This window comes from Erythrolamprus reginae, chromosome 10, assembly GCF_031021105.1.
Source record: "Erythrolamprus reginae isolate rEryReg1 chromosome 10, rEryReg1.hap1, whole genome shotgun sequence".
In the NCBI taxonomy this organism is placed as follows: Eukaryota; Metazoa; Chordata; class Lepidosauria; order Squamata; family Dipsadidae; genus Erythrolamprus; species Erythrolamprus reginae.
Window position 1 is genome coordinate 10128770 of NC_091959.1, and position 21106 is coordinate 10149875.

General features: G+C 41.0%; 1 protein-coding gene across 3 annotated transcripts in view; it reads right to left on the reverse strand.

Moving 5' to 3' along the window:
- FAM227B (family with sequence similarity 227 member B) overlaps positions 1-21106 on the reverse strand; it is a 124604-nt gene that overhangs the window by 3901 nt on the left and 99597 nt on the right. For all 3 annotated transcript variants that reach the window (XM_070763237.1, XM_070763235.1, XM_070763236.1), the window contains 4 exons: positions 16750-16808; positions 14686-14847; positions 4763-4839; positions 2734-2808 (listed from right to left, as the gene is read on the reverse strand). In XM_070763237.1, the coding sequence (XP_070619338.1) occupies positions 2734-2808; positions 4763-4839; positions 14686-14847; positions 16750-16808 (373 nt within the window). The remainder of the gene's footprint in view (positions 1-2733; positions 2809-4762; positions 4840-14685; positions 14848-16749; positions 16809-21106) is intronic.

The following is a 21106-nucleotide window of genomic DNA, read 5'->3' on the forward strand; positions in this document are numbered from 1 at the left end:
CTAACAGAAATAATAAGACAGTGTATAACAATAGTCCAATACTAAGAACAATTAAAAACCCATTATAATAAAAAACCATGCATACATACAGTCATACCATGCATAAAATTGTAAAGGCCTAGGGGGAAAGGGTATCTCAATTCCCCCATGCCTGGCAGCAGAGGTGGGTTTTAAGTAGCTTACGAAAGACGAGGGTGGGGGCAATTCTAATCTCTGGGGGGAGTTGGTTCCAGAGGGCCGGGGCCGCCACAGAGAAGGCTCCTCCCCTGGGTCCCGCCAAGCAGCATTGTTTAGTTGACGGGACCCGGAGAAGACCCACTCTGTGGGACCTAACTGGTCACTGGGATTCGTGCAGTAGAAGGCGGTCCCTGAGGTAATCTGGTCCGGTGCCATGAAGGGCTTTATAGGTCATAACCAACACTTTGAATTGTGACCGGAAGCTGATTGACATACCTATCTTTATACACAGTATTTCTTTGAAGGCTTAATATCAGATAAAAATTGTCTGTTACTCATGAACAATATTTAATGTGGGGAGGGGGTAAGATGGATTCACCATCATCCGAAGTAAAGCATCCCATTAGGATAATATCCCTTTTTAAAATATATATATATATACCTGTTTGAAAAAGGAACTTTAGGCAGTGTTTCTCTCAACTCTCGTAGCAACTTTAAGATGCCTGTACCTGGAACAACTAAAATTCTGAGTGTTGAGAACCCCTGGCTTAGAGAAGTAGGTGCGTGAAGATTAGCACCAGTGGTGGGATTCACTTTTTTTTTTTTTTACTACCAGATCTGTGGGCAGGGCTTGGTGGGCGGGGCAGGGTACTTAAACTCTCCATTCCTTCCCCATTCCAGGGGAAGGATACTGCAAAATCCCCATTTCCTCCCAATCAGCTGGAACTTGGGAGGCAGAGAATAAATGGAGGTGGGGGCAGTCAGAGGTGGTAGTTACCGGTTCTCCAAACTACTTACAATTTCTGCTACTGGTTCTCCAGAACTGGTCCACTTCTTCTTACTTACTTACTTATTTGATTTCTATACTGCCCTTTCCCTGAGATTCAGGGCGGCTTACAACAAAGATTAGTACAAAGCATGTTAGAAATCTAAATGAAATACAGTCTAAAAACCTCAATAATTAAAATTAATCACATTCATCACACCATGCATCATACATTCAATCGTTGGCCAGGACAAGATATTAATAATTGTTGGCCCTAAGCTTGTTGGCAGAGGTGGGTTTTTAAGACCTTATGGAGTGGGGGCAGTTCGAATCTCTGGAGGGAGCTTGTTCCATGGGGCTGGGGCCACCACAGAGAAGGCTGTTTCCCTAGGCCATCCCAGGCAGCATTGTCTAGTTGATGGAACCTGGAGAAGGCCAACTCAGTGGGACCTAACCAGTCACTGGGATACATGATTGGCACCCTGTATCTGTTTGACTGCCATTCCACTGCCTGCTTCTGAGGAAAAACTAGTGGCCCAGTCAGGACAGCTGACAGTAGCTCCTCCTGTCCCCAAAAATCTCATATGTGGCCATGCCACTCGTGGTCCCTCGGCCTGCAAAAAGACTAGAGACTGGTAAGGTTCTTGACCCTGATGTTGTAATCCTAGTTAGTTAATTATAAACATATAAATAAATGTTTAGCCTTTGTTTTAAATTGCAAACCATCTGAAGTGCTCTGTCAGAGAAATTATCTGTATATAACAATAGTCTAAATCCATGATTCTCAAACGTGTTGGATTCAGTATCGTTTTATGTTCTTAAAAATGATTGAAGACCCAATAGCTTTGATTTTCTGTGCTTGATTATCGCTGCGTACTCTTTTAGAAATTCAAATTCCAATGGTGGAGGGGTTATTGGTGTTGGGCACTCTTTCTTTAAGATTTTTTGTTTGTTTGTTGTGATAAAATTTAATTTAAAAATTTTTTTTAAAAAAAGAAATTCAATTTTTTAAAAAAAATATTAAAATGTATGTTTGAGTTTGCGGATCCCCTAAAAGGGGCTTGGGGAAGCCCAGACCACACTTTGAAGGCCTGGTCTAAATAAATGGTCCTTGGAAAAGTTACATGTACAGTGGTACCTCTACCTAAGAATGCCTCTACTTACAAACTTTTCTAGATGAGAACCAGGTGTTCAAGATTTTTTTTGCCTCTTCTCAAGAACCATTTTCCATTTACAAACCTGAGCCTCTGAAACTAACCAGAAAAGGTGGGGAGAAGCCTCCGTGGGGGCCTCTCTAGGAATCTCCTGGGGGGGAAACAGGACCAGAAAAGGCGGGGAGAAGCCTCTGTGGGGCCTCTCTAAGAATCTCCTTGGAGGAAACAGGGCTCCCACCCTCCTTGCGGTTTCCCCAATCGCATGCATTATTTGATTTTACATATGGGAAAAATTGCTTCTTCTTACAAACTTTTCTACTCAAGAACCTGGTCATGGAACGAATTAAGTTGGTAAGTAGAGGTACCACAGTATTGGGAATTAAGAGCAAGGAAAGAATGTGAAATTCTCAAGTCTTCACTTTGGAGTGGTTTTTTTTAATATGCATCTAAAGGTATCCTAAGTTTTCCTCTGCAACATCTTTGCATTTTTTAAAAGAATGACTAACTTTAGTTGATAAATAGCCACCAGATGTCACACATTTTAAAGGACACGATGATCGCCCCCCCTCCAAAAAAGGATTTTCAATGTTAAAAGAATCTGAATATTTTTTTAAAAAAAAAGTTTGAAAAACAAACCTTCTGAATTTCCTGTTAATTTTTTCTCTGTGTGCTTGTAACTGCAGGAGTTCCACACCACACTTGTGATCAAAACTAGAAAGGAAAACCCATCATGTGATATACTGGAAATGTAGAGAGAAAAACATTTTTAGCTTTTGTTTTTAATGATACTAGGTTTCTCCCAGCGGACTTTTTCTTTTAGAGCAGCAGAGATACAAACACACATCGTCTTGCAAAATTTGGAAGACCGGCGTTGTGCAAATCATCCCTTCCAGGGTAAGCCAGAAAGAGTGACACTCACAGCTTTCTCTGGAGGACGGTCGGCTCAGAGTATTGCATTAGACATCTGTTAGACATTATTCAAAAATGAAGGGCAGTTGCCAAGGGTGACCAAAGTTACCTGGCTGTCTGGAAAAAAAATTTTTTTTTGGGGGGGGGGGGTTGTTTGTTTGTTCAAATTTACTGTTTTTTCCAGAATGCAACATGCACAGATTGCTTGATCTAGATTTCGTTAATCCCCCCTCCCCCCTTTTAAAATTTCACCGCGGCGAACACAGAAAAGCGTATGGCCGTAATACAGTGATTTTCAACCTTTTTTGAGCCGCGGCACATTTTTTACATTTACATAATCCTGGGGCACACCACCAACCAAAATGACACCCTAAGACACTCTCCTCTCTTTTTCCATCCCTGTCTCCTCCCCCCCTTGTGTGTGTGTGCACATTCTTGAACCATTTCCAAAAACAGGTGAGGGCTGGGGGGGTTTTCCTCTCTTATTCTTTGGGTGCTTTTTATCATATGCTTTAAACCAAGAGTCACTTCTCTCTCTCTTTTGTTTCTCTCTCTTTCCTCTCATTCTCTGTCTCAATCATTTTCTCATTTCTCTTTTTTCCTCCCCTTTTCTCTCTTTCTCTCTCTCTTGCTTTCTTTCTCTCTTGCTTTCTTTCTGTCTCTTTCTTGCTTTCTCTCTTGCTTTCTTTCTCTCTTGCTTTCTTTCTCTCTTGCTTTCTTTCTCTCTCTCTCTCTTTCTCTCTTGCTTTCTTTCTCTCTTTCTCTCTCTTGCTTTCTTTCTTTCTCTCTTGCTTTCTTTATCTCTCTTTCTTGCTTTCTTTCTCTCTTGCTTTCTTTCTCTTTCTCTCTCTCTCTTTCTCTCTCTCTTGCTTTCTTTCTCTCTCTTTCTCTTTCTCTCTCTTTCTTTCTCTCTTTCTTTCTTTCTCTCTCTTTCTTTCTTTCTCTCTTGCTTTCTTTCTCTTTCTCTCTCTCTCTTTCTTTCTTTCTCTTTCTCTCTCTCTTTCTTTCTCTCTTGCTTTCTTTCTCTCTCTTTCTTGCTTTCTTTCTCTCTCTTTCTTGCTTTCTTTCTCTCTTGCTTTCTCTCTCTTTCTCTCTCTCTCTTCTTTCTCTCTTGCTTTTTCTCTCTTTCTCTCTTGCTTTCTTTCTCTCTTTCTCTCTTTCTTTCTTTCTCTCTTGCTTTCTTTCTTTCTCGCTCTCTCTCTTTCTTTCTTTCTCTCTTGCTTTCTTTCTCTCTTTCTCTCTCTCTCTTGCTTTCTTTCTCTTTCTCTCTCTTTCTTTCTTTCTCTCTTGCTTTCTTTCTCTCTTTCTCTTTCTTGCTTTCTTTCTCTCTTGCTTTCTTTCTCGCTTTCTCTCTCTCTCTCTCTCTCTCTTGCTTTCTTTCTCTCTCTTTCTCTCTCTCTCTTGCTTTCTTTCTCTCTCTCTCTCAGCAAAAAGTTGCGAGACCGAAACCTGAGCTTCCTTTTTCGCGGCACACCTGACCATGTCTCACAGCACACTAGTGTGCCACGGCACACTGGTTGAAAAACACTGCCGTAATACACCAAATTGATTTGATTTGAAACGCATCGCGCCTGCTCTTTTTTGCAAATCCCAGAGGAACTGCATTGTGCACGCATTAGCTTAGGAATGGGGGGAAAAGAAGAAGCAGACAAGAGAGAATAGAAACTCCTGGTAAGGCTGTCCGAAATCCAGACAGTGTGAATCTTAATACATTTGTCCCAGGCCCTCGATTTGAAATCTCCAGATCAATACGTACTCGGCAAAATTATCCAGCAGTTTCCTCGAATTCAATTTACTGTTGTGAATGACATCCATGTAAGTTGGAGCACGGGGCGTGCTGATGTCCTGGTCAAGGGAAAACTTGTTATTATTTTCATCTCTTGCAAATGATCAATGACCTGGAACAACTGACGTACCTGGGCCTTTTCTAGCCGGCATTATTCTCAGTATCAGGTTGCTACCTGGTATGGGCCACAATGCACACCAGGAGCAAAAATGGAGCTGCGTGTGCAGCTGTGTGTCTCCAGCATGTGTGTGTCTTGTGAGGGAACGTACGGACGTGAGATTTCAGCAATTTTTCACATTAGCTGCAGTTATTACTAGAAAGTATCTTTAATTGAATCAGAAAGTATCCTGACTCAACCCTTAACGTAGTAGCAAAAAGCTTTGGAGGAAAAACTCTAGAATGGAGGATAAATTTATTGGAAGTGCAATTTATTAACTATATTAACAATGTCTTTTTTTCCTAATAGCTTACCTTTTTCTGTACAAATGTCACGCTTGGCAACAAATATTTAAGATGGATCTTTAAAATAGCTCCTTAAGAGCTCACAAAAGTACGTGGCTCCCTTTTGGTTTAGGAAAAAGAATGATTTTCTATTCCTTTTTTGTTTCTGAACCGTGCATTTATTGATTTATTTTTAAAATGCAGTATTTTTCTTTTCAGTTCTGTTCATTCAAGAAACTAATCATAAACTCCAAACATTTTTAAAAGGGCCCTTCCCCATGCAACATTTTAGAAATGTAAATGACAGACAACAACAGCCTGAGTCACAGATCAAATTCTTCTTCTTCAGGAAGAAACCAAATTGACCCACCAGCCACATTCCTGCCCGTAGACATCCCTTGCTTTATTTATTTATTAAATTTATATGCCGCCATCCATCCTACTTTGAAAAGTGACTCTGGGTGGCTTACAATTGAAATTATTCTCCCTGGAATAAGTGAAAATCTCTTGAATCTACAAACCAAACCTTCCCAGGGATGGAACTCCGCCCAGAAATTGATTCCATTCTAATTTGTAGCTCAACCTGACCTCTGACCAAGGTCACTTCCTTCTCAGTATGGAATCCTAGTTTATTCACTCGCATCTCATTCCCCATTGATTCTAGCTCTTTGGGACCTTCTTTGGCACCAGCGAATAATGGGCGTCATTGAAGCCCAAATTCTGCATGGTTTTCCCTTTATGGTTCCATGCAAAGCTGTTTAAAAGATAGGAAACCAAACAGCCAGGTAATGTTTTCCTATTTCAGGACTGCCTGAAAGTCAAGGCCTTGGCTCTTTGCAAACTCAAACTTTGGTGAAGAGGGCAGTAAAAAATGGTACCTTGGATAGCTCCAAATAAGCTACTAGTGCTCCCCCTCTCAGGACAACTGCAGGAAGTCGTAGCCATTTTCCAACTTCCACCAAAGCTCAATTAATTGAGGGACTACAGTTAATCTTCTACTGTCTGATTGGGAAAGAAATGCCCTGAAAATCAAAACTAATGGCCTATCCTTCATTGACTCCAACAGGGACTTCTATTGTCTTTTGAAAGGGAGGCAATAATAAATGTCACCAGAAATATTACTTGGTGGTGTACCATTTTCCTGTATTAGCTAAGCATTGCAGAAAGGTAGCCTGTTCAATGGTCCTGGATGCCACTTGCAGCCTCAGGCAATTCTTTCAATTTAGCCCGGGGTCTTCTTCAGCAAATCTTGTTGAAAGATAGCAATAGCACTTATATATCGCTTCCTAGTGTTTTGCATCCTTCTCTAAGCAGTTTACAGAGACAACATACTGCTCCAACAATCTGGGTCCTTATGCTGGTCTTCCTGCTCAGATACTATCACTATCTTTCAACAAAATTTGCTGAAGAAATTAATATTTGCTGAAGAAATACATAAAAGATGATCCTAGACCTCTCGAGAATTAAAACTGAACTGTTTTGACTTTAAAAAAAAAAAAAAGGTTGAAACAACAGTCCTGCATTATTCTTTCTGCCCCAAATTAGGTGATACCTTTGGTTCTCTGTGTAAAGTTACCAGGTTTCCTATCAATTTATGATCAAGAAAGTAATCTAACTCCAGTGGGTTTTTTTTAAATATGGAAGGGGTTATTTTCCAATTTGTCTTACATTCCAAATCACTGCAATCACTAACTTTAACACCACAGATTCCTGAATATATTTTATTAGGGTGATATCATGTTTGAAATGATAGCGGTTTGTAGCATTGCAATGTTAAAAGATCCACTATGTTACTGGTTTTCTTATGATTCCTTATGTTTTTTTTTCCTTTTAATCTTTGCTGAATCAATACATCTTTTTAAAAGACACGACGGAAGCCCTGATTATCAGTTGCTCTGTTATTTCTTATGTCCAAGGGCTAACTGGACAAGTTCCTATAGAAATTAGTTATTGCCTAATATTAGATAATACAGACTTTCCCCCCACGTTTAATTGCTGGAGCTAAAATTTTGAGAAGCAATATGATCTGGTATCTAACTCAAATCTCTCTTTATATTGGAAAGCCTTTTAATCAGAGTGCATGTGTAGGAGATGACATGGATGAACCTGAGGGAGGGGTCAAGCATGTCATCAGTCTCAAGTCCCTTTGTGCTCACAAGTCCAGCCCACCTTGAATTTCATTGACTATTATCTACCGCCAATTTGCTCCGACTGTTAGTAGCCCACAATAAGCCTATATATATATTTGTTGATTGATTGACTGATTGATTGGATTTGTATGCCGCCCCTCTCCGCAGAGTCGGGGCGGCTAACAACAGCAACAAAAACAGCATGTAAATCCAATCCTAAAAATATCTTTAAAAAACCAAAAAAACCTTATTTGTAAAACCAAACATACATACAGACAAGCATACCATGCATAAATTGTAAAGGCTTAGGGGGAAAGAATATCTCAGTTCCCCCATGCCTGATGGCAGAGATGGGTTTTTAGGAGCTTACGAAAGGCGAGGAGGGTAGGGGCAATTCTAATCTCCGGGGGGAGTTGGTTCCAGAGGGTCGGGGCCACCACAGAGAAGGTTCTTCTCCTGGGCGAGACCATTAGCAGCTAGTTAAGGGCTGACATTGTTTTGTTGACGGGACCCGGAGAAGGCCCACTAACCGGTCGCTGGGATTCGTGCGGCAGAAGGTGGTCTCGTAGATACCCTGGTCCGGTGCCATGGAGGGCTTTATAGGTGATGACCAACACTTTCAATTGTGACCGGAAATTGATCGGCAATCAAGGCAGACTGCGGAGTGTTGGTGTTACATGGGCATTTTTGGGAAAGCCCATGATTGCTCTTGAAGCCGCATTCTGCACGATCTGAAATTTCCGAACACTTTTCAAAGGTAGCCCCATGTAGAGAGCATCACAGTAGTCGAGCCTCGAGGTGATAAGGGCATATTCATTTGAACTGCCTGGATGGCTGATTTTCTGTTACCGCTCTTGTCCACACTTCTCCTTTGTCTCTTCTTGAACTTGATAACCACAGCTCAGGAATTTTGGCTACAACTGGCCTCCGTTCTATCTTGAGCTCTACAAGAAACGCTGGACTGCAAGAAACATTGAGGCATGGACCCGTTCCAAACACCATCCAGTCTATTTCATGCCCTTCCTTCCTCCCCCCTTCCTCCCCACTTCCCATGGCCTAACCGCATCACCATAGGAGAAGAATAACATTTTCCTCGGATTAATAAAACTTTTTCTGAAGATGTGTGCGCATGTAGGCGCACATTGTGAAAGTCGGGGTAAGTTTATTTTTAAAAGCCACTATTAATTACAAGTGGGATTTCTGATGGGGATATTGTCATACAAAAAGGGCTACTGCCAGATTGAAGAGTTCTAACTTGAAGAAGAAAAAAAAATATGTGGAGAAATGTGTAATTTTAGTTGTTCTGTTCTGAAAAATGTAGTTCAACTTAATTCAGCCAGAAAGTCTTGGCAGTAAGTTTGGATGGAAGAGAGAAACATTTTAGAACACAAATCTCCTGAAAGGAATGGTGTATATATACAGTCGCAAGATGAGAAAAGACTCAACTATATTTATGATTTCCCACCCCCTTCCTGTATCTGTCCAGGAACCAATCTGGAATATTTATTTATTTATTGGATTTGTATGCCGCCCCTCTCTGTGGACTCAGGGCGGCTAACAACAGTGACAAAAACAGAATGTAAAAATCCAATACTAAAAACAGCTAAAAACCCTTGTTATAAAACTAATCATACATACAAACATACCATGCATAAATTGTAGAAGCCTAGGGGGAAAGATTATCTTAGTTCCCCCATGCCTGACGGCAGAGGTGGGTTTTGAGGAGCTTACGAAAGGCAAGGAGGGTGGGGGCTATTCTAATCTCCAGGGGGAGTTGGTTCCAGAGGGCCAGGGCCACCACAGAGAAGGCTCTTCCCCTGGGCCCCGCCAACCAACATTGTTTAGTTGACGGGACCCGGAGAAGGCCAACTCTGTGGGACCTAACTGGTCGCTGGGATTCGTGCAACAGAAGGCGGTCCCTGATATAATCTGGCCCGGTGCCATGAAGGGCTTTATAGGTCATAACCAACACTTTGAATTGTGACCAGAAACTGATCGGCAACCAATGCAGACTGCGGAGTGTTGGTGTGACATGGGCATATTTAGGGAAGCCCATGATTGCTCTCGCAGCTGCATACCCTGTTCTACGTCCTCTTCCATTTGTTAGGCTTTTCCCTTTACCTTTTGCTAGTCTTTAGAATTTGTGGGGCAAAAGAAGGGAAGCTAACTGGAAATCTCACCAAAAGGAAAGCTCAAAGTGCCTTTTGACAATCATTAAAATGCAAGCAAAGCAAAGCGCACAACTCGAAGCCAAAAGAGGTTGGAGGGAGAGTACTCGCTGTTCCAGATATACTCATAAAAAAGTCTTAATTGAGATTGAGGAGATGTAGAGCGCTGGGGGGAAAGAAAAATGTCACTGGATTTGATCACAGAATAACTTTTACAAGGGTGTCTGTGGGGGCATTAAAAAGAAAAAAAAGAAAATAAAAGCCAAGATGGCCGTTATGAGCTAAGATCCAACTCCTTTTAACTTGGGAAAGGAGGACCAGGACAGGGTTTTGATCACGTGGCTGCAGATGCCACCTTGACATTTTTAAACCCTCGGTGGACACTCCTCAACTGAGAAGAAAGAAAGAAAACGTAAATAGATGTTTGAAGTGGGCAATGAGCAAATCAAGCAAGATTTAAGTGCCAAAGCCCACTGCAACAATATAGCCAAGAAGGCTTCAAGAGTTGTAAACCTAATCCTACGTAGCTTCTGCTCTGGCAATCTCACACTACTTACCAGAGCTTACAAACTTTTGCCAGACCCATCCTCGAATACAGCTCATCCGTTTGGAACCCATATCGCATCTCAGACATCAACACCCTTGAAAATGTCCAGAGATACTTCACCAGAACAGCCCTTCACTCCTCCACTCAAAATAGAATACCCTACGAGACTAGACTTTCAATCCTGGGCCTAGAAAGCCTAGAACTAAGACGCCTTAAACAAGATCTAAGTATTGACCACAAGATCATATGCTGCAACGTCCTGCCTGTCGTCGACTACTTCAGCTTCAACCACAACAACACAAGAGCACACAACAGATTTAAACTTAATATTAATCGCTCCAAACTTGACTGTAAAAAATACGACTTCAGTAACAGAGTTGTCGAAGCGTGGAACTCATTACCGGACTCCATAGTGTCATCCCCAAACCCCCCAACACTTTACCCTTAGATTATCTACGGTTGACCTATCCAGATTCCTAAGAGGTCAGTAAGGGGCGAGTACAAGTGTACTAGAGTGCCTTCCGTCCCCTGTCCTATTGCTCTCCTATATCTTCTATACCTTTCTTCTATTCCTATATCTCTTCTTCTATTCTTTCATTGATATGTTCTATTACTATACCTTCTTTTCTATTATTTCTTAGATATATTTTACTATGAGTATCTCCTCTATAACCTTCATCGTGTATTTTACTATGTGTATATAGATATATACCCACTAAAAACCTGATTGTGTATTGGACTAAATAAATAAATAAATAAATAAATAAATAAATAAATAAATAAATAAATAAATAAATAAGATCAACTATGTTTTCAATGGAGATTTTAATACTCTGACGACGTTAGTAGAGGAAAACTGATATTTATCTTATTTTGAAAAAAATATCTGACACAGATAGTAACTGAATGATCAACATTCAGAGAAATTTTCTCCTATATATTCTACCTGTTTCTCCTTGAGTTTTTTTTTTTTAAATCTCTATTATTTTTCTTTATTTTATATATCTCCGCTGTTCATCATTTTATTAATTCTAACTGCTGGTCTTACGGCTGAAATAAAGACTTGAAGCAGAATTAAATGTTCTGAAAAGGACGAGGAAATTGAACACGTGGATATCAACCTCCCAAAAGTTGCTGCTAAACTATATTTAATGTAATATAAAGCAAACATTCTTGAACGCTTGAGTAATCCTGTTAATTTAATTTAAATCCTATTTGTTTTCTGTTCTAGCGCCACCCTTTTAGGGGAATATGTCTCCAACGTGTCTCTCAAAAATTGAGTGCAACTCTCGATTTGAAAAAGTTTTTTTGGTGACGATTGATATATTTCACTGAAAGATTATCCCATCACTTGGAATCAAAGACAACGGAGTGATAAGACTTCTCCTGTGAAGTGCATGAGACAATGAACTTATTATTATTATTTACTTGGAGTAGATAGTTCTGGAAATGATTATGTATGTAGGACAAAAGAAAATGACTTTAAATTATCCACATTTTTCAGTTTCGCAGAGGACGTCAACATAACAATTAGGCATTTCATTTTAAAGTCATCCGAATATGGCAAAGCGTTCAGTTTTATAGTTGAGGAGCTTCTCTCCCAAGTCGGCTAGGTTATAACAAGAGAGATTCCAGCTACAAGTCACTTCCAAGTTTAAATCCCAAACTTGCATGTTCATAGGATCAGGCTCTTGACTAAGACGGAGAAAGGAATCAAATTATTACCTAATAGACAAAATATTCTTATAGATTTGTGAAGCTTCACTGGCTAACCTAGTATCGGAATCCTGCCAGAGAAGATTTGTATCAATGATTCTTTCTGGAAATACGTTCCAGACTGACTCATCCGCTAAAGAATCCGCGATCTGTCATGGAAACCTGGCATCTAATGGGTCCTATGCATATGGCTGCAGATTAAAGACTATTCCTTTGGATATATTTCACGCCTATTGTTTCTCCTCCTGAGAGTGAGCCAAGGATCACATGGATGGTTATCTGGAACCTAGAACTAAATCAGAAAATTATTCCGACCCAGAGATTTCAAAATATTCAATCCGGCTTTCGCAGTCATATTCTCCCATAACATCCAATTGTTGTTAAATTATCTAGTTTCTAGGCATGTGCCAAAATTTTACTCAGTGACTTAAGTCCATGCAGTGATCTTGTTCACTTTTGGCTTACTGTTCTCTGCTTTTATGGTCTGTTGAGTAAACAATGGTTGAGCAGACTGTGGATTAGTGTGGTGAGTGTAATGTAGTCGTTGTGACATGGCTTCAATTTAATTGATTGATTGATTGATTAATATACAGTGATCCCCCGATTATCGCGAGGGTTCCGTTCCAAGACCCCTCGCAATAATCGATTTTTCGGGATGTAGTGGTGCGGAAGTAAAAACACCATCTGCGTATGCGCGCCCCTTTTTCCATGGCCGCACATGCGCAGATGGTGGAGTTTGCGTGTGGGCGGCGGGGAAGACCCAGGGAAGGTTCCTTCGGCCGCCCAACAGCTGATCTGCTCCGCAGCGCGGCAGCAGCGAGGAGCCGAAGATGGGGTTTCCCCGTTGCCCAAGCAACGGGGAAACCCCATCTTTGGCTCCTCGCTGCTGCCGCGCTGCGGAGCAGATCAGCTGTTGGGCGGCCGAAGGAACCTTCCCTGGGTCTTCCCGCCGCCCAGGCAAAGGGGAAACCCCAAGATCGCTTGGCGCTTGCCCGTTCGGCCGCCCGCCCGGCCGCTTCGCTTGCCCGTTCACCTGCCCGCCCGGCTGCTCGCTTGCCGCTCGAGAGCAAGAGGGGGAGAGATAGAGAAAGAGAGAGAAGGAAAGAAAGAGATGAGAGAGGGAGGAAGAGAGTGTGAGAGAGGAAGAAGCAAGATAGAGAAATAGAGAGAGAAAGAAAGATGAGAAAGGAAGGGAGTGACGTCATCGGGTGGAAAAATCGCGATATAGCCTTTCGCAAAGATCGAGATCGCGAAACTCGGGGGATCACTGTATAGCCTACCTTTATTTTTTTAATAAAAAACTCAAGGTGGCAAATATATCCAATACAACCATCCTGTGAAGTGAGTTGGCATGAGAGAGAATGACTGGTGCAAGGTCACCCAGTAGCATTCAACCAACTAAATATGAGCCAGCCATGTGCAGCGGCGGCTAAAAAAGCCAACACAATCTTGAGCTGCACCAACAGGGGGATACACTCCAAGACTAGGGAGGTATTAATACCACTCTATAATGCCCTGGTCAGACCTCACCTGGAGTATTGCATTCAGTTCTGGTCACCACACTTCAAAAGAGATACAGAAACTCTGGAAAACATACAGAAAAGAGCAACCAAAATGATAAGGGGACTAGAAACCAAGACATACGGAGGGAGGTTGCAGGAACTGGACATGGATAGTCTAGTGAAAAGAAGGGACGGGGGGACATGATAGCAGTCTACGGGTATTTGAAGGGTTGCCACAAAGAGGAGGGGGTCACGCTATTTTTCAGAGCACCACAGGGCCAGACGAGGAACAGGGGCAGCATACAAATCAAATCAAATCAAGTAATTAATAAATAAAATAAAATAAAAAACAGCTGGAAGCTGACCAAGGAGAGATTCAACCTGGAAATAAGGAAGAACTTCCTGATGGTCAGAGCGATCAACCAGTGGAACGGCCTGCCAACAGAGGTTGTGAACGCCCCAACTCTGGACATTTTCAAGAGAAGATTGGACTGCCATCAAGCAGAGGATTGGACTTCATGACCTGCAACTTTCAACTCTAATAAATAAATCAATCAATACATGAATATAGCTGGGTGGGACTAGAACTCAACGTCTCTGAAGACTGGCCAAAATCGCCCAATTGCCTTTGATTGCTAAGGCGGGAATAGAATTCAGTATGTCCTGCCGATTGGCCCAAAGTCACTCAGCTGACTTTCATGGCTAAGGTAGGACTTGAACTTCATGGTTTCCAGATTTCAGGTGTGGTGCCTTAACCATTAGACCCGTGATGACAAACCCATGGCATGGATGCCAGAGGTGGCATGCAGAGCCCTCTCTGTGAGCATGGTTTCCAGTGCGTGCATGCATGCTGGCCAGCTGATCTCCACACGCTGGAGTACCAGAAGTCGGAAGACAAGCTGGCTGCTGCGCATGTATATGTGGTTTGGACATACGGTGCCGAAAAGGTTCACCATCACTTCACTAGACCAAACTGGCTCTTGTTATATATCTGTCCTGTATATGTGTAAAACAATACGTGCATGTTATATGCATCTTTTAATAGCAAAAGCAAACCATAATTGAGAGAAGATGCACGTAGCAACTCCCCTATACATTTGTTTAGCCCTTTGCTCCAAAATCCAATTTGGAAAAGAGCTGAGCTCAGGGAGAAAATAAAGACAGAGTTCCAAAAACGGAGTCCAAGTTTCTTAGCTTGACCTGCCATGAAAAAGAAAACCACATTCCCCAAAAGTCCAGATTTTCACTTCTGTCTTTCCCATCCCTTTACCCACCCCACTATGTGTATGTGTGTGTGTGTTTTAATGGACACAGATTATTTTACTGCAGGTTTCAGAAACTGTAAAGTTATCTCGAGTAATAAACGTCTGTCTTTAAAAATGAAAGGATATGGTACTTTGCAGATTTCGCTGTGATTAATCCTGTAACCCCGGGAGTTGGCTAAAGTATTAGGGATTCCGTGCATCTGAAGATAATAGGAGACCAATGGACTTTGACCACCAAGGTTGAAAAGCGAATGCTGGAAGTCTGGACCATCTCCAATGTAATGGGACTATAAAGAAGATGGGAAAAGCCTTTATTATAATAGAGCACAGTTTAATCTTTCTTCCAGCTGGGCTACTAAGAGATGGGGAGGGGGGGTGAGAAGGGGGAGGGAATGGGGACAGGTCCTGATTGAGAAAACAGTGCAGAAGGAAAGGTTAAGCACTCCGTTCCCAAAGTTGTTTTTAATGATCTAATCTCCCCTCCCCAATCTCTGCTCTCTGGCAACTGCAACCTCAGTCTTTCTCTTGCTCCCTAATTTTGCATTTGGGGCTAAAAGACTGACTTCAACTGTTCTGATTTTGTAGTGCAAAGTGTAACCTACATGTTGAATAAAAGTTTACTGCTGTTTGTAATACAGTGGTACCTCTATTTACAAACTTAATTCGTTCCGAGACCAGGTTCTTAAGTAGAAAAGTTTGTAAGAAGAAGCATTTTTTCCCATAGGAATCAATGTAAAAGCAAATAATGTGTGCGATTGGGGAAACCACAGGGAGGGTGGAGGCCCTGTTTCCTCCCAGGAGATTCCTAGAGAGGCTCCATGGAGGCTTCTCCCTGCCTTTTCTGATTTATTGATTAGATTTAGATTAGATTTATTGGATTTATATGCCGCCCCTCTCCGCAAACTCGGGGCGGCTCACAACAATAGTAAAAACAATACATAGTAACAAATCCAATGCCCACCAATCCAATTACAATTTTAAGTTAAAAAATTCATAAAACAATCCCAATATATATAAAAAACAGGCACACAGTCAATCAATCAAACGGCAAAACAACATGGGCAAGGGGGAGATGTTTCAGTTCCCCCATGCCTGACGGCAGAGGTGGGTTTTAAGGAGTTTACAAAAGGCAGGGAGGATGGGGGCAATCCTAATATCAGAGGGGAGCTGGTTCCAGAGGGTCGGAGCCACCACAGAGAAGGCTCTTCCCCTGGGTCCCGCCAGACGACATTGTTTAGTCGATGGGACCCGAAGAAGGCCAACTCTGTGGGACCTAACCGGTCGCTGGGATTCGTGCGGCAGAAGGCGGTCCCGAAGATATTCTGGTCCGGTGCCATGAAGGGCTGGTTACAGTTTTGGAGGTATTGGTTTGTAAATGGAAAATGGTTCTTCAAAAGAGGCAAAAAAATCTTAAACACCTGGTTCTTATCTAGAAAAGTTCGTAAGTAGAGGCGTTCTTAGGTAGAGATATCACTGTATTTTATTCTACTCTGTTACTTCCCTGCCATTAGATATTCAGAACAGAAAATTTAAATAGAGACTAAAGATCTGATAGATAGAAAAACTAGAATGGAAGATTATTTAGTATATAAAGGTGAAGTGTATTAATCATAGTATACATTATTTAATATTAATAACTTATTACTAATGATATGTAGATATCATTAATATATCAATGATAAATATAGAACCATAATAAATCAAATATGAGAGTGTAAATAGGTAAAATGATATGAATAGCTGCATAAAATATAGAAAGATATAACCGCCCTGAGTCTGCGAAGAGTGGCGGCAAACAAATCTAATTAATAATAATAATAATAATAATAATAATAATAATAATAATAATAATAATAAGTAAGAATAAGATAAGAGAGAATTAGGATATCTCTCTTGTTTTTAATCATGTTTTCTTTTTTCTTTGTTACTCTGTATTAATACTTGTAAATGCAATGTATACATTTGTTTTTTAAACAATAAACATTTATAAAAAATTTTTTAAAAGATATTCAGTACTGCATGTACTGGCTTTTCTCTCCCATACGATCTATAGTTCATTAATGAGCCCAGGCTGTTGGGACATTTTTTCTCTCTCTCTCTCTCAAGAATGTGCACAAGTCATTGTGCAAAGGTTTAAATTGTTTTTGCAAAACGTGCAAAAAGAAACAAGGAAGAATGTTCACACATACCTCTTTTTTTCCTGGTGCTGGCTCTTGTATTTGATCTTCATCAGTCACCTGGAATCTCACTGTATTAAAAAAAAAAGGGTGGGTATTTTTCAGTTACCTAATTTTGAGTTTTCTTCCCATCATTTGTTGTTACTTTGTTCAATGAGACAACAGAACTAGAGATGCAGACAATCTGGATTTTTCTTAAAGACTTGGTTAAAAAAACTTCAACCATATGTGTTCGGGAAAAGCAAATCCCCACAACTAAAGAATTAGCTTTTAGACAGGTGCAGAGGCAGATATACCACCCAGCTCCGTGATCCCCTTTCAAGCGAAAGTTGACTGTATTCTATTTTAAAAATGTTGAGAATTCAAAAGTTGCCTAATTATAATAAAATTAAATTAATCAATGGCATTAAAAACAAACATGTGCTGTTACTCACTTCCCTTAGTTACATAATAATGTCCATGGGCCCAAAAACAAAAATCATAAATATGAAAGCAGGTTCAAAAGTACCAGGAAATTTTAACAAACTCTTGGATATTTGTGTTATTGTGTTCAAGGGATTTAGACTTGTTCTTGCCAATTCCAAGATTGTTATGTCTCGGAGAGCAGTACCGAGCAAGTGTTACGTTTCCAAGAATTAAATCTGATTATCTTGGTTTCCTTCAAAGGAAATACAATCACTGCCCTTTTTTGAGCATCTTAGCCAAAATTGTCTATTTTACGAATTATTATTCAAATGATGCTTTAGAAAATACACACTAAAGGTATATTAATAAAACAGGCACTCCGAGTCTATGGAGAGGGGCGGCATACAAATTTAATAAATTATTATTATTATTATTATTATTGTTGTTGTTGTTGTTGTTGTTGTTATTATTATTATTATTATTATTATTATTATTTAATTGCAGAAACCCTGGTACAAATATATGCTGTTCTTCATCAGAATTCCTTTTAAAAATGAGAGAACATAGACAATGGACAACACTACAGATCTCCAGCTATTGTTCAACTTTTATCTCTGATGCAATTTATTTAGATTAAGCTTGGCAGATACTTAATTTTGACTAGGGAGCTTACATTTAAAATGCAATTACTTCCAGAACTGCATTCAGATGAGAGAAGCTTTCATTTTTCTCATATCCATACTAGGAGAATCTATTCCGTGTCTGAATCTTTGAAAAAGCTACTCAGGGGTATGAACCAACTATGCACTTGCTCACCATCTGGGCTTACAGATTGAAACCGCTATGACTATGATGATCATGGGTATAAGTGTGTGAAATCTATAGGTGGATGCTTATTTGCACATGGGAATCTTTATTCGGTTAAAGGGTTGAAAGAACAGTTGCTGGAATTTGGTATGTCTAGTTTGATGAAAAGAAAAACTAGGAGAGACGTGATAGCAGTGTTCCAATGTCTCAGGGGTTGCCACAAAGAAGAGGAAGTCAAGCTATTCTCCAAAGAACCTGAAGGCAGGGCAAGAAGCAATGGGTGGAAACTAAACAAGGAGAGAAGCTACGTAGAGCTGAGGATAAATTTCCTGACAGTTAGAACAATTAATCAGTGGAACAGTTTGCCTCCAGAAGATACGAATTCTCCAACACTGGAGGTTTTTAAGAAGAGATTGGACAGACATTTGTCTTAAATGCTAGGGTTTCCTGCCTACGAAGGGGTTGGACTAGAAGATCTCCAAAGTCCCTTTTAACTCTGTTATTCTATTAAAAAGGGAATATGGTCACAGAAATCTAATTCTCCAACCTAAACGTGAATCTTCTGTGAATCTAAATAGCTAAACCACATATCTTCAAACTTGGCAACTTTTAGACTTGTGGACTTCAACTCCCAGAATTCTCCAGCCAGCTATGGGTGTTGAAGTCCATAAGTTTTAAAGTTGCCAAGTTTGGGATCTCTGAGCTAGGCTTTCCCACCACCACATGTCACGTTCTTGCTCCCGATTTTGTCAAGGGCAGTGCTGTCTTGGGAATGCGGGGCTCTAGCAGTGAAGGGCTACCAAAATCCATCTGGACAGCAGCCCACCCCCGGGCTCTAGTGAGTGGGATACTTTGCAATTGATTTTATTTCCTGCAGGATTTACTTTATGGAAGTTTCCGAGGATTTAAACGCACAGAAGGGAGACACAAGAGAAACCTCGTGGGAATGTACTAAGGGTGGGAGTGGAGGGGTGGGAGAGAGTATCCGTTACTGAGGAACCCAAGAGTTAAGGCACTGAATTCCAGAGTAAGACACAGCAGATGATTTACACCATTTGCATCATGATAACATAAATCTCTATGAAAATCCAATCGGCTGCAATGCAAAGCTCATGACATCGAGGTCTAGGTCTCATCGCAAACTTGGAAATGTAAGCAGATAAAGTTTTGCCCAGTGCTGTTTCTCTTTTTGTGTGTGTGTAATTTCCCCCCCATGAAGTTTACATCCATACATATACCACAACTCTGGGAGTTGAAGTCCACAAGTCTTAAAATTGCCAAGCTTGGAGACCCCTAATCTAGAGGACACCATTCTTGGGGAAAATTACAGGAATTGCTGGAAAATGTGAAAACTGAAGTTAAAGCACATTCTGGGTGGAGAATAAACATAAATTTTAATTTTTTAAAAAAATAAAACTTGGATTGCAGTCCTCAAAATATATCTTCTCAATGTGGCACAACGGCACACATAGATCAGAACAATCACGGTCCATTGTAATGCACTAGCCACTGCACTGTAAAATTCAAAAGAGCTCAACTGGATGGACGCCGAGTACACACCCATCTTTATCTTAAGAGAAAACTGGTGAGAAAGCAATTGAGTGTCTTCCTCCGTACACACACATACTTCTTCTTCTCAAGTGTCGTGATGACCCAGAATGCCTTCTGCAAAATGACAGCCAACACCAAATGATGGGCAGGCCACCCAGAAGGGCTGTGTTGCCGCTGCTGGCCTCCAGAACATTTTTCCAGTACTTTCAGTGCTAGGTAGTAACTGGATCGGCACATTTCCCCCTAACATCTGCTACTGGTTCAGATCACTCATTTTCTCCTGTTTTCCCCTCCTCCTGATCCAACAGAACTTCTTGGATGTTATTAACTGAAACTCTCATCAGTTTTGTCCGATCTAGTTACATAGAAACATAGAAGTCTGACGGCAGAAAAAGACCTCATGGTCCATCTAGTCTGCCCTTATACTATTTCCTGTATTTTATCTTGGGATGGATCTATGTTTATCCCAGGCATGTTTCAATTCAGTTACTGCAGATTTATCTACCACGTCTGCTGGAAGTTTGTTCCAAGGATCTACTACTCTTTCCGTAAAATAATATTTTCTCATGTTGCTTTTGATCTTTCCCCCAACTCACTTCAGATTGTGTCCCCTTGTTCTTGTGTTCACTTTCCTATTAAAAACACTTCCCTCCTGGACCTTATTTAACCCTTTAACATATTTAACAGGCCAAAGCCCATCGAGCCCAGCATTCTGTGTCACACAGTGGCCCACCAATTGTCCATGGGGATCTGGACCAAAAAGAGAATGCAAAACCCTCCCTTTCCCTTGACCCCCAACCAATGGTACTCAACAAACACTTCACAATGTTGATGCTGTATCATCATCAGGACTACCTTCGTCATAGGGGGGTTTTTCACGGATCGTTTGATTCAAATGTTCAATATGAACGCCTTGCAACAGCACAGCCTAACCCAACCTTGGCAGGAGTCACAGAGGGTAGTGGGCTTCCGGCCAGCACAGCAGTGGCCCATTATTTAATTCTTTCTTTCCTCTATTTGGGAGGAATGTCTCCTTTTCAGGCAACACCCTATATATTTGGCTCTTAGGGCTAATGATAATTAATGCAGGGAGACACCCAAATGGCTTCTTTTTTGCTTGGACCCATTGGGAGAAACAACAGGAGAAGCCTGAGATGCCGTATGCATTGATGGTTTTGTGATACCACAAGCCAGAGCTATCTTCCAAATCCATCCGTCCGATCCCGGTGCCGTTTGGATTTGTCGGACTTCAACTCCTGTGATCCCCTAACCAGAAGAGCCTGATCGAGATGCCCTCAGAAAGGAGCAGCTCGCATTCGGAATTTATGTCAATTCTTTAAAATGCTTCCAATTCCTCCCCCTTCTTAGTGGAAGGCAACTGCTTCCCAAGAGCTGAAAGAAGACATAAATCAGGTTTAAAAAATTGCAGAATTCTCTACTGTTTTTAATTATGTAAAATATGCACAGTTGCTTTTTAGTGCATAAAAATTCAGAACAAAAACTATGAATGCGGGTAAGAATTGAATCCCTGGCCTTTCCTATGCCAAAACAGCTTATATAGCAACCAACAATTCTAGACACTATTCAGAATGGGCAGTACGCTGTA